Below are 13,474 nucleotides of genomic sequence, written 5' to 3'. Positions count from 1 at the left end.
GCCCCCAGGGAGGGTGAGACCCGCCTGCCCTCACCCACCGCCACCTCGCCCACCGTTGATGTAAGTCTGCTCGTGGATCTCTGTGATGCTCAGCAGATCGGCCCCCTGCTGCTCGCAACTGGCCCAGGCCTCCCTCCATGACAGTGTGGACTGGAAGTTAAACTGGTAGCAGCTGTCAGTCAGCTGGTCCTTGTCCCAGAAGGTCTCGCAGTCATTACCTGCCACCATGACAGCCCGACAATGGTCCCTCCCCAGCCCACTCCTTCAGGCCCATGCAGGGGTCCCTTGGGAGTACAGAGACCACTCCCCCCCCCCCCCCACACACAGGCTGTGCCAAGCAGGAGGGGGACCCCTCATCACCAGCCTCCCTCCTGCCCTGCTGTTCTCACTTTTGATGGGGCAGAAGCCCCAGCGCTCGTCTTTGCCGTAGTCCTGGGTGGTAGCACACCACAGGTGCCCGTCCTCACGGCCCGTGCTGGTGCAGCCGTGGAACCACTGGTTGTCGTATTTGAAAGGGATGGTGCACGGCTTCCCGTGGGAATTCCCCTGGATGGTGTAGACCTCTGCGGGGGAGGGGAGCCGTTGGCATCTGGAGCGCAGAGGCTGCCACCCTCACCCCTCGAGGAAAATCCCCTATAACCCAGGGAGCTGGGGTGGGCAGGGGTCAGCAGAACGTGGGAGCAGGCACCAGCGCCAGACAGTGGCTTTAAGGCTCCTCTGCTGTTGGGTCAGCCCAGGAGCCTGGCGGAGGTCCCGCTGCTCATCTCACAGGGCTGGAAGGGGCTCCCCTAGTGCCCCAATCCGAAATCCAGCTGGGTGAGGGGCCTCCAAGTCACCCCCAAAGGGCTGAGCCTGAAGGAATCCCTGCTCAGCTGCCCCGCCCAGAGGCTCCATGCCTCCCTGCAAAAGTTCCATCTTGGAACTCAAGTGGCTTCCAGGAAAGGCCCCCCAGGATGGAGCTGCCCATTATAAGAGGCCCCTCCCTGGGTGACTCTAGTCCCCATTTATCACCTGCAAAATGGGGACTAAGACACCTGTGGGGGCTGCCACAGGGTCTGCCTGGAGAGTGGGCCTGGGGAAAGGGAATTTTCATTTCATTTTATGTTATATACTTTTGTACTATTTGAAGTCTTTACAAATACGTATTAATTTTGAAATTTTTTAAAAAGTAAATGCTTTGGAGTAAATTTTATTAATTATTCAAAAATACTTCCTATTGTAATTAAAGATGTGACTACCAAGGGTCCACAGAAGCCAAAGGCCTTGTCACCCAGGAGTCTGTCGCTCCATGGCTCCAGTCCCTGGATCACCAGGGACCCCACCCCCTCGCCTGCAAGCAGCCCCTCACCATAGTAGGGCCGGGCACATAGATCCTCCTCGCTGCCATAGATGCGCCACTGGCCACTGCGGGTCTGGTCACCCCGCTCAAGGGTGCCAGGCTTGGACAAGTTGCCAGTGCGGCCCCCCAGGAGCAGGGACAACTGGTCACCCAGTGTGCGACAGTGCCAGCGAAGATTCAGTGCCTCCCGGTCACACTCGTACATGCCCAGGGAGGCCGTGGTGTTGGTGCCTGGCCAGCCTGTGCCCAGGCACTGCATGGTGCCCAGATTGAAGAGCCGGTTTCGGGAGACCCACTTCCAGCGCTGGGCAGGGAGACTGGCATTGCAGGCCGGGGTGACTCTGACCTGCCCACCCTGGGCCTCCAGGCAGCCCTGCAGTCCGTGGCTGAAGATGAGGAAGACGTTGGGTTCTGGAAGGGAAGGCAGGACACGAAGCTATCGCAGGGGCTTTCCTGGCTGGCCCTTGAAGACTGGTGTGGCTTACGGACACTGACCAGTGCCCAGCGCTGAGCTGGGAGCCTTTTCTCAAGTGTTAAATCACAGTCCTCACGCGTGGGGGTGAGGGGCACTGCATGCCCCCGTGTCCCATGAGGCCGAGCCTGCGTGGCCACCCTCTGTTCTAGCGCCAGGCCCACATAGAGGCGGGGCTCAGTGCTCTGTCCTGCCCCCAAAAGCAAATCCAACTCCACCTGGCAAGTCGAGCACTGTATACTTTTCTGAAGATTTTATGAGGAGCAGCGGAGGCGTTTACACCACACACCACACTGCAACCTCAGTCTCAGCCTCTGTTACACAGCATGGTGGTTCTGCCCAAAGTTCTTTCTTGGCCTGGAGGCATTTTGTCTCCCTCTTCCCCCCACCCCACCCCACCCCTGCCTCTCAGCTTCACTGGTTTCATCCTTTCGGCCTTCTAGAATCTTCCCAAATCACTCTCATACCACACACACACACACACACACACACACACACACGCTTATTTTTTGGACAGAGCAATTTAACTCTTTGGCTTCCTCAACCTTTCTTCTTTTCACCCATCTCCTCGCTGAGCAGACACCTTCTGTGGAGGACATTGGACATCCTCCTGCCCCCAGCACACCAACTTTACAGAGTAAGAAAAGAGGCTTAAATGTGCAGAAGCGGAAGGTTGCCCAGGGCTGGGGTGGGGGTGACAGGAATGGGCAGTGACTGCTAAACGGAATGGTGCTTCTTTTTGGGGTGATGAAAATGCTCTAAAAGTAGATCGATGATAGTTGTACAACTCTGTGAATAAACTAAAATCCAATTAATCATTTGTTTTAAATGAGCGGATTTAATGGTATGTGAATTATGTCTCAATAATGTAGAAAGAAAGAAAGAGAAAAAGGAAAACAAAACAAAAGATAGACCAAGGCTGAGAAATAAGCAGTGACCTACTCACAGCGTCGCAAACCCAGGTCTTTCTGACATCCACCTTCCGCCTGCTCCCGGCTGCCACTTCCGTACACAACACACGCAGAGAGCACATCCCAGTCTCCAGGGACCTGCTGCACTCACCGCTCCCAGGGTCATTTGCATGCCTTGTGAGCATGAATCAGACACCAGCCAGCGTGGAGACTCCCGCTCTGCCACCGAATGCGTGACTCGGGTGGGGTGCTTAACCTCCCTATGACCCTCTCTTCTCATCCTAAGACTATGGCAAAGATTAAATGAGATAGCACATGTGAAGTGTTTGGAACAGAATCTGGCACCCAGTAAGAGCACTATAAATGTTCAGTGTTATTATTATTATTCTATGTTATAGTTAAAAAAAATTGACTAAGGGTGGTGAAGCAATTTGATGACCAGTCATAAAATGGGTAAGGGATGGAGCTGAAATTTGGCCCTAGTTTCCTGAGTCCCAAGTTCTTTCTGTTCCCCCACGCTGGCTCTAGCATCCCTCTACAGTCCATTCTCCATGGACAGCCAGAATGAGCTTTTAAAGATGTAAATCAGTTCCAGAAAAAAAAAAATCATTAATACTATTGGAGTATTGAAGGTCATAAAGAAAACAGTGACGAATTCAATGAATTCAGAGAAAACAGTAAAAATTTTTCTTTAAAAAAAGGATTTTTTCATGGCAACATAAATGCCACAAGCAAGGTCAAAATTTAAAGGACAGGGGCCAGGTGCTGTGGCTCACGCCTGTAATCCCCACACTTTGGGAGGCTGAGGCAAATGGAGCCCTTGAGGCCAGCCGGGGCAAGACCCCATCTTTACAAAAAATTTTTAAAAATTAGCTGGGCATGGTGACACATGCCTGTAGTCCCAGCTACTCGGGAGGCTGAGGGAGGAGGATCACTTCAGCCCAGGAGTTCAAGGTTACAGTGAGCTACGATGGTGCCACTGCGCCCCAGCCTGAGCAACAGAGCGAGACCTTATCTCTAAAAAAAATAAAATAAAATAAATAAAAATTTAAAAAACAATTTTTAAAAGAGTTTCTACCAAACAAACAAATAAATAAATTATGAGGAAAATATCAGTGATGCAGTAGAAAAATGAATAAAAAATATGTAGAGAGCAAAAACAAAAGGAAATGCCAATTGGCTCTTAAATATTTGAAATGATAGTTTCACTCATGGTAAAAGAAAAAAAAAAAAAAAAAAACGACAGAAGTCAGGTAAGTCTCCCTCCTGCTGAAATTCCTTCAAAAGGTGATTGATCAGTCTTCAAATAAAATTCAAACTGTTTACTATGAGCTACAAGTTCGACGTGATCTGGTCCTGCCTCCCAGTCTGATCTCAGATCCTATTTCTCCCCCTTGCTCAAGCCCTATTGACCTCCTTGTTCTTCCTTGAACAGGCCTGCCTCTTTGCATCTGTTCCTCTATCTGGCATTTCACATTTAAAAAAAATAAAAAAGGGAGTCACATCTTTAGAGAGGCCCTCGGCCCTCCCTGGCCTCCCAGTCTAAAGTGACCACAGTTGCTCTCTATCATATCCCTTGATTGTATAATAATTCCCTTCACAGCGCTTATTATCTGATTTTTATTTCAACATCTGGGTTCTCTGTGAATCTGCATCTATTGACTATTTTTTCTCTTGATTATCGGTCACTTTTTCCTGCAGCCTACATGTCTAGTAATTTTTATTATATATTGGACATTGTAGATAATGCCATAAGGAGTCTGGCCTTATTGTATACTGGATGGTGTTTATATGTTATAGGAATCTGGATTTTTTACCTTCCTATAAACAGTGCTGAGTTTTGTTCTGGCAGGCAGTTAAATTACCGGTGGATCACTCTGATCCTGTGGAGGCGTGGTGTTAGGTTTTGCTAGGGTGGGGCTGTTTGGGTTTTGCTTTTAGTCTTAGGGTGTGGCTCTTAACCTTGGATTTAATCATAAGGCGAGGCCCTTCTGGGATTTCAAAAGAAAGCCGTACATGATTACCAAGCCCCTCAAACTTGGTGGAACTTGAATCCTAAACTCTTTCCTCAGCACCAGGTAGCAGCTGAAACCTCTGCCTCCGGCTGCTTAGAGCCTCACCCTGCAAATGCACAGTTGAGGAGTCGCCAAACACAGATTTGAGGAAAATCTGTAGGAGGAATCTCTACGGCTCCTTCCTTTCCAAGATTTTCTTTCTCAATTTTAAGCTTTTCTAGTGGCTCCAAACTCTGACCTCTGTTTCTACAAACCAGTAAAACTGCCACTTTCTGTGTGAGTTCCTCAAACTGAGCAGTGTGCTCAGAGGGGAAGGCTAGTTAAATGTGCCACTCACCTATTCTGCTCTTTTTCTGAGACAGAGTCTCACTCTGTTGCCTGGGCTAGAGTGCTGTGGCGTCAGCCTACCTCACAGCAACCTCAAACTCCTGGGCTCAAGTGATCCTCCTGCCTCAGCCTCCCGAGTAGCTGGGACTACAGGCATGTGCCACCATGCCCGGCTAATTTTTTTCTATATATTTTTAGTTGTCCAGCTAATTTCTTTCTATATTTTTAGTAGAGATGGGGTCTCGCTCTTGCTCAGGCTGGTCTTGAACTCCTGAGCTCAAATGATCCACCCTCCTCGGCCTCCCAGCTATTCTGCTCTTTTCTTTCAAGGTTTTTTTCCTTGCTACATCTGTCTGGTTTTGATTGCTGCCCAGTGCCTTCAAACCGCTATATTTTATATTTTATCTTTCGTCTATAAGCATTCTTAGTTAGAGAGTTAGATGACACAAGCTGCTCTGCCATTTCCAGAAGCAGAACTCATTATGTGACATGTTTAGTTTATGCTCTGTGTCTCTCTTCTTGCTCGCAAGCTCCTGAGGACTTTCTCTGTCTTCTCCCCACTGACCCCCAGCTGCATCTGCCTGACACAGAGTAGTGTTAAATGCTGAGTAAGCGAATGAATGCATCACATGCCTAGATAACCAACCAGCCTGTCCTTCTGCTCCTTGTCCCAGCTGCCGGATTTATTTTCCTGAAACACAGTGCCCACAGCTCCCATCACTCAAAACACTGCAGTGGGAAAGGTTGGTGGGCAGGGACCCCGTCACTCTATCCTCTGACAGCACCAGGATGAGGGTCCTCTCTGGGCCAGATGAGCTCTGAAGGACCAGCAGGGTGATTGCCACAGCTGATGCCCCCCCACCCGGTTCTGGGTCCTCTACCCTTAACCTGCTCCTTCTCTCCTGCCATGAACTGAATATTTGTGCCAATCCCCAAAATGCGTATGTTGAGATCTTAACCCCCCAAGGTGATGGTATAGGAGGTGGGGCCTTTGAGAGGTGCTTCGGTCGGGAGGGCAGAACCCTGGTGAATCAGGTTAGTGCTTTTATAAAAGAGGCCCTGACCCCTCCCACCGTGTGAAGCGACAGGGAGAAGATGGCTGGCTGAGGAAGCACACCCTCACTAGACACTGAATCTGCCAGCACCTTGATCTTGGACTTCCTGGCCCCCAAAACTGTGAGAAATAAGTTTCTGCTGTTTATGGCATTTTGTTATAGCAGCCCATCAGACTACGACACTTTCCAACCACCCTCCAGAAACCATAAACTGGCCCCCAGACTTGATCCAGGCCTGCCCAAGCTTCCTTTAAGGACTGGGTATCTGATTCTCAGAAACGCCAGTCCAGCAAGGACAACCAATAGCAACAGAAAGTGGCCCTTTTCTGGGGCCAGAAAAGGGAGAAAATACTGCTCGCTTCTAGAGATGCTTCTCAGAGAGGGGACTGGGGAATGAGGCCCAAGCCTCTGTGTGAGCTCACAACAGCCCGAGGGGACAGTGGCTGCCCCCCATGCCCAGATAGAAAACCCACAGTGTGCTAAATCAGTTCCCATTGGCTGCGGCAGTTGGAACAAAATGCAGATGAAGGATATGAGAGGAGCCCAGGATAGGTGGCAGGGGCCACTCCCAGGGTGAGGCCAACCTCCCCTCACTTGACAGATGAGGAAACGAGGCCCAGAAAGGGGAAGGGACGAGAATGTCCAATCGCAGAACCTTTAAAAGCCTCAGTTTCCTCCTCTGTCACATGAGGCATGGCTGTGAGCCCCCCTTCCTCCCCCTGACATCTTAAATTCTGGGTTCAAATCCACCTAACTCCCTGGAGCAGCTCGTTCCAGATAATGCTGAGGCCACTGGGAAACACAGCGCCATCTTTCCCCTCACAGGATTTACAATCCAGTTAGAGAAGAACTCTGGGTTTGGACCAGCAGGGCCTGAGGACAAACAAGCCCCTAAAATCCCAGGTGTCTGGGGGCGTCAGAGGGAGCTCTGTGACTCCCAGGGGCCTGGAGACTCGGTCAGGCAATAATCGGAAGGCTCTGCGGATCCAGAGGAGGCAGAGGGTGAAGAATTTGAGTCACAGAACTGCCTTGGCAGCAAATGAGAAAAGGACAAGGAACTGGGGGCAGAGGAGGGCCCCATAGGAGAGCTACAAAATAGAGGCTGAGGGGAACTGTGGTAGGTAGATCCTGGGGACTCCGCCAAGGTGGGGGTTGGGGCTCTTGGGAGAGCATTTTCCACCCAAAGTTGAGGGGTAGACCTGGACCCTCACAAAAGGAGGCTTTTTCTCCAGGATCCAACGAAGGGGGAGCACAGGCTCAGCCTTGGTGAGCTGGAACCGCTGAGGAGAGAGGGAAGGGGAAGAAGGAGCCCTGTCCTTCATCCAGCACATATGAAGCCTGACACTGCCTGACCTGAGAGGGTCCCTCCACCCTCATCTGCACCTCCAGCCTCGGCCACACGCATGGGAGCATCAGGCGTCAGTGCAGAGTGAAAGTGCCACCTCAGAGGGTGCAGGGCCCCTCACAAGGATCTTGGGATTGTCTTCCCCAAAGACAAAGGTGACCTGTTGCATTTTGTTGGCAATCATACCACGCCTAGCTCAGTGCTATGCATCAAGTTGTGGCTCAATACGTAAATGAGGAAATGAATGAAGCTAGGTAGGTAACTGTGCATTGAGCACCAGCTGGATACAACTCATTCATTCATTCATTCTTTCAACAAATATTTACCAAGAATTTCCCAGATGTCAGGCATGGCATCAGGCACTGTGGATATAGTGGTGAACAACAGAGACATGATCCCAGCCCTTATCGCCATATGGTCTGGCAGGATGGTCCAGGATGACATAATCCCCGACCTCACTGAGCTGCCCATGGTCTCTGGCCTTTTGTTTTCATCTTCCCGGCAAACTCCCCATCCCCTCCTTCTCCTTGTGTACATACAGCATGCACCTCTGGCTACTTGTTGGCTGATGACAGTATCCATCCCCTTGGCCACACACTTTGGGCACATAACTCAAACAGGGCTGATCAGAGAACTCCCCTGGAATCCATAGTTTCCTCTTTCTGTTTAAATTGCTAGACTGGGGCTGCAGATGCCATTTGTCCTACCACGAGGGGAAAATACATAATGAGAAGCAAAGCTGAGCAGAGCCGAGTGATCACAGGAGAGGAAGGGAGTCCTCACTGTGCTGGATGTCCGATCCCCGTCCCTGTCCCTCAGTTCCTGCAGCTCTTCCCTGCATTCTGTGAATCCCTCAGGATCATTCGCAGCCACTGGGCTCCTACATTCCCTTCTTTGCTGAGCTTGTTTGCACTGGGTTTCTGTCCCAGTCTCCAGCAGCCCCTCTGACCTGTCAGACCAGCTTTTGCCTCTGCACCTCTGACCCTGGAGGCTGGACCCTCAGCCCTATCTCCTTATCACCCGACAAACATTTATGAAGCTCTGTACTAGGTACTACAGGGAATTTGAAAATGAACCACACGATATGGGCTCTGCCCTCATGCTGCTTACAGTGAGGCTGGAGAGGCAGAACTCATGAAGCAATTGGTGAAAAAGCACAAGCACCACACTGACGAGTGTGCAAAACGGGCCTAATTTATACTGCACAGTTGAGGGCGAAGGTGTTGGGCAGAAATAGAGTTTCCAGATAACTGAAGTGTGATAAGAATCTTTCCGGTGTTTGGTCCACGCTTGTTGCTTCTCAGGCATTCAGGTCATCACCCAGGACATTAATTCCTGCGGTCAGAGGCAATCGGGTCTTAAAGCAAGTCACCCTGCATTGAGTGACCCCCATCTCCTCCTTCTGGGCTGCCAGTCACTGAGGCCTCCTTTCCCTTCCCGTCTGCCTTGAAGGGACACACAATGCTTTGGCTGAGTCTTGGGGCTGAGTGCAAAGTCCTGACAACAGTTTGTCCCGCCGGAGCAAAGCTCTCAGCTGTCCCAGCAGCTAACCCAGACTCGGCCCAGCAGCGGAGGCAGCCAGAGGTCTGACCTCAGATAAGACGGCTGCTCTCCATTGCAAGTTGAAGACATCGTGGCTGAAGGAAGCAGATGAGAAGTTAATTCTAGCATGGTGCCTGGCATGTAGCAGACACTCGACAAATATGTGTTGAATGAGAGGCATGTTGAACATAACCCTGAAAGTCGCAAGCAGAGACAAGGACAAGGAGGGTGTTCCAAGTTGGGGAACCGCAGGAGCAAAGGCTGGAGACAGGAATGCATGGCCCAGGGGCCACCTGGCTTAGCTGCTGGAGAGCTGGGGACTGGGGGCCAGTTGACAAGCCCTGCAGGAGGACCCAATCGGTTCTTGAGGGCATGACAGTGTGGCCTCCAGCTGCTGAGCGCCCCCCTCCCCAGGCCACGCAGAGGCTAGGGGTCATCCCAGGGAGAGCCAGAGGCTGCCCAAAGGGCCGCCAGCCAAGAGGAGCAGCTGTTTTCAATGAGCCGTTTGGCCCTGAGGCCAGGCCTGGAAATGTCCCTGAGTCAGCAGAAGCTGCCAGTCCCGCCCTGCTAAGGGGCCAACCCTGGGGACCCAGCACCCCACCCTGCACGACTGCTGGCTAGAGACTGTGTCCATGTACATGCACGCACACTCAACCCCGGGCTGCGGGAGGGGAGCATCCCTTCCATTCCATCCGGGGCTGGGCCCACGACATCCAGCCCCAGTACCCGCCCTACTGTGCAATACCCCACCAAAGTCCTGAGCTATGGTGGGCTGCCCTCCACCCTCCGCTTTTCACCTCTCCTCCTTCCTCCCCAAAGGCCCCTATTCCCGCCAAGCCAAATGCCTGCCTCCCACTGCTTAAAGTGCTTGTGCCCAAACCGTACACACAGCCAGCAGCTCTCTGCTGCTGTCACACGGTGTGCGTAGTCTCTGGCCCCAGCTGCGGTAGGCTTCCTTCACCATGCATTTGCAGAGATGCTTTTCGCTCCGCTTAAAATCTCTGTGTTGCAGAATGGGATATCCTGTGCTCTAGAAAGACGTTAAAGCACACACTGACGGGGAATGGGTAAAGAGGTGGGGCTGTCACCTCCACCTACTAAATGCCAGAAGAGGGATATGCAGAAGGTGGTGGAGAGTGAGAATCCAACTAAATTCAGAAAGGCACTTTCATCTTCTGTTGGTGTCCTGGCCCCCACCCCAGGTGGTGCGGGCTGGGTGGGGGCTGCCCCTGGGTTCTCCGGGAAGGCAAATCCTCAGAGGGCCTGGCCTCCCTCTTGAGATGTAATGGTGTTTGATCTCACCCCCTGCTGGCTTTTGTCTTCTCAGAGCAAAGCACCACAGTATTTTCGGCCAGTCCTTTCCCAAGCCCCCTGGTGCAGGATGAAGCAGAGTGAGCCGCCCAACGCCTCCAACCCGCGGCACACCTTGACCCCTTCCTCCTTCATCCCCGGGCCCAGGGTCTGGAGCGCTGAGACCCACCTGCCCTAGGAGTTTCGGGTCTGCGCGGGGCGTCCCCTTCCCCCCATCCGAGGGGTGTCCCGCTCCCCTCCACCACGTGCTCCCGCCAGATCTGCAGTGCGCCCCCTCGGCCGGGCCCAGCTCAGCAAACCGGGTCTGTGCGGCCTCTGCCCTCGGCGCCGTCTGGAAGCCCGCAGCCAAAATAAACAGCCCAAGAGCCACTTCCTTCCCCGTGGGGGGACTTACACAACCACGGCCGACTCTGGTCATGGCAGGAAGTGGCTTTCTGAGCCAGCACAATCCAACCTCATTGACCCGGCCGACCACGAAGGGTAGAATTCAGAGAGGGGACCGGGGCGCACGTGGGTGAGGGCAGGGCTGTGCCTGGCGAAGCCATCCAGTCACTTGCACCCTTGCAAGGATCACATCACCAACAATGGCCACCTACTTAACAAATCAGGTCCCAAAGGCCTCTGCAGAGCCACACTTTTGTTCCATCTGTGGGAGGGAGTTGTGCGCATATCACTTCCTAAAATCTGATGGGAGCCCATCTGGAGCCCTGGCCGCAGTGCCGGGTTGGGACGCCATACCTGGCTGATGGAGGATGAATGCGTGGGTGAATTTATTAGGAGACACCCACACAAATTTGGGGAGAGCATTTTTGTTTTGAGAGACAGTCTTGCTCTGTTGCCCAGCCGGCAACAGTGGCCGATCATAGCCCACTGCAGCCTCGAACTTCTGGGCTCAAAAGAGCCTCCCGCGTCAGCCTCTAAGTAACTGAAATTACTGGGATTACAAATGCATGCCACCACACCCAGCTAATTTTTTAATTTTTTTGTAAGGGGGGTGCCGTGTGTGTGGAGGGGAATCTCACTGTCTTGCTCAGGCTGGTCTCGAACTCCAGGCCTCAAATGGATACTCCCACCTAGGTCTCCCAAAGTGCTGCGTTATAGACAAGAGCCACTGCACTGGGCCCTGAGAGCATTTTTTTTAAAAATGTAGTTTGGGACAAAATGGCCACAGAGGGGTGGGTGGGGAGGAACATAAGGCTAAAGTATTCGAAGGCTTCCCGCACTGCAGAATCAACAGAAATGAAAATCTTTGGGTCTTTCTGTAATTTACAATTTTCCATAATGAACACTTATATTAGTTTTCTAAATAAGAAAAAATTTAGACACCTCCACACACACAAAAGAAATGTGTAGAGAATTGTACTGAAATGTAACGATTTGTGAGAAACTGAGGTTTAAAATGTTAACATTCAATTCAATTTCTTGGTAACAGTCTTTCAAGTAACACTTGCAAAAAAGGGCAGCAATTCCCACCAACCTGCACGGAAGGTCCTCCGGGGCCAGGCGTCTGTGGGGGACCCAGGTTCTGTCCCTGGCCTCTCCATGTCCTGGGCCCGGCACAGTTTGGACTTGCGATAAATGTTTGTCAAATGACAGAATGAATGTGAACTGCGGCATCTCAGAATTCATCTTGTCAATCGTTTATGATGTGAAAACTGAAGCACAGAGAGGTTAGGTGACTTGTCCAAGGAGACTTAAACGACCGGACCCAGGGCCTTTTTATTAGGTCTAAAACTTGATGGAGTCCTAAACAGCACAATGCCAGTATTTGCTTATACAGGCTGGCCATGTAAGGGATTGTCCAATATTCAGAATGAAATGGGGAATTAGTAATAATTACACCAGCACAACAGGCACTAACCAGGACAGTCCCAATGGAACTGGGACATACAGACACCCTGCACGTGTGGAAAGAGACACAAATACTGATTTGAGTTAACACTGACCATATGCTTGCTAGGTGCCAGGCACTGGGTTCTGAGGCTTTCTCATTAACCCCCACAGCAACCGTCGGAAGTAGGGAAAATTCTTATCTCCGTGTGACAGATGAGGAAACTGAGATATTAAATAACTGCGAGATTAAACATCTTGATAACAATAATAGGAAGAGCCAGGCTGGAAGGCCAGGAAAACGGATTCCAGAGCTGACACCAAACAACTACTCCAGGTATCTTAAACTGATAGCCAGCCAACAGGCAAGCTGTGTTTGGACTTCAGGGTGTGTACAAGGAAAGTGAGCCAACATTTAAAACTCAAGAGATTTCACATAAAAACCTGGATTTCCAGCTTCTCTTGGAACCATCAGGAGGCAGCAGGCCTGTGGAGAGCCAGGCACGGGAGCCGGGTGGAGCTGCCCACCTGGGTGTGGGCTCACTGGCTTGCCGAAGTCCCCACCCAGCCCTTTCGCCACCCTCCCGCCAGGTGGAATGGGAGGGGCCATATATTCTCAGGGTTGTACCATTATTTTCTCTCGAGTGGCAAAGCATTCTTCAGTATCCTGGGCTCTATTAAGAAAGACCAGAGAGCTGTGCCTATTTTAAAATTAAACAAAAAACACAAAAAGTAGGGGGCCAGGTCTACTGCCCTGCAACCATAACGTCCCTGTGACAGGCTGCACATGAGACATGAGAAATGTCTGCAACACAGCACAATGTGACCAAGAAATCATGACATGTCTCATGATGAGTTTCTGCTCTACTCACTGGTAACTCCCTGGCCTTCCGACAGGGCAACATTCAAGGGTGACTTGTTTGGTTCTTAAAGGAAAGCATGGCACGCTTTAAAGTCAAGTGAATTTAGAATCTCTTTTGCTTGGGAAACTTCAGGATCTCCTTTAAACTATAGCCAACATTAAACACTTGCCGGCTTCGGCAAGGACAGGCCCACGGGACCTTGCCCACACCTCCAGAAGGCACCGAGGCAGAAGGCTGGGTAGGGCAGCTCTGGAATCTGGACCTACCCATTCAAATCCTGGCTTGGGCCCTTGGGCCCTTGCGCTGGCTGTCACACTTCTGTGAGCCTCGATTTGGGGAGGACAAGAATAAGACCTGTCTCATGCATTTCTGGGAGGACTAAGAGAAAGAGTGCTCACTGGCACTCTGTACCTGGTGAGCGTTCAGTAACGGAAGGCCATCGTTGCTTCTTGATATTTAAGCAA

General features: G+C 51.4%; 1 protein-coding gene across 2 annotated transcripts in view; it reads right to left on the bottom strand.

Annotated features, from left to right (window-relative positions):
* MRC2 (mannose receptor C-type 2) overlaps positions 1-13,474 on the bottom strand; it is a 51,527-nt gene that overhangs the window by 22,248 nt on the left and 15,805 nt on the right. For both annotated transcript variants that reach the window (XM_069482750.1, XM_069482751.1), the window contains exons 2-4: positions 1,349-1,750; positions 390-563; positions 54-218 (exon numbers count right to left, since the gene is read on the bottom strand). In XM_069482750.1, the coding sequence (XP_069338851.1) occupies positions 54-218; positions 390-563; positions 1,349-1,750 (741 nt within the window). The remainder of the gene's footprint in view (positions 1-53; positions 219-389; positions 564-1,348; positions 1,751-13,474) is intronic.

The sequence above is a fragment of the Eulemur rufifrons genome, chromosome 9 (assembly GCF_041146395.1).
Source record: "Eulemur rufifrons isolate Redbay chromosome 9, OSU_ERuf_1, whole genome shotgun sequence".
NCBI lineage: Eukaryota > Metazoa > Chordata > Mammalia > Primates > Lemuridae > Eulemur > Eulemur rufifrons.
This window is presented reverse-complemented; position numbering and strand designations above follow the sequence as displayed.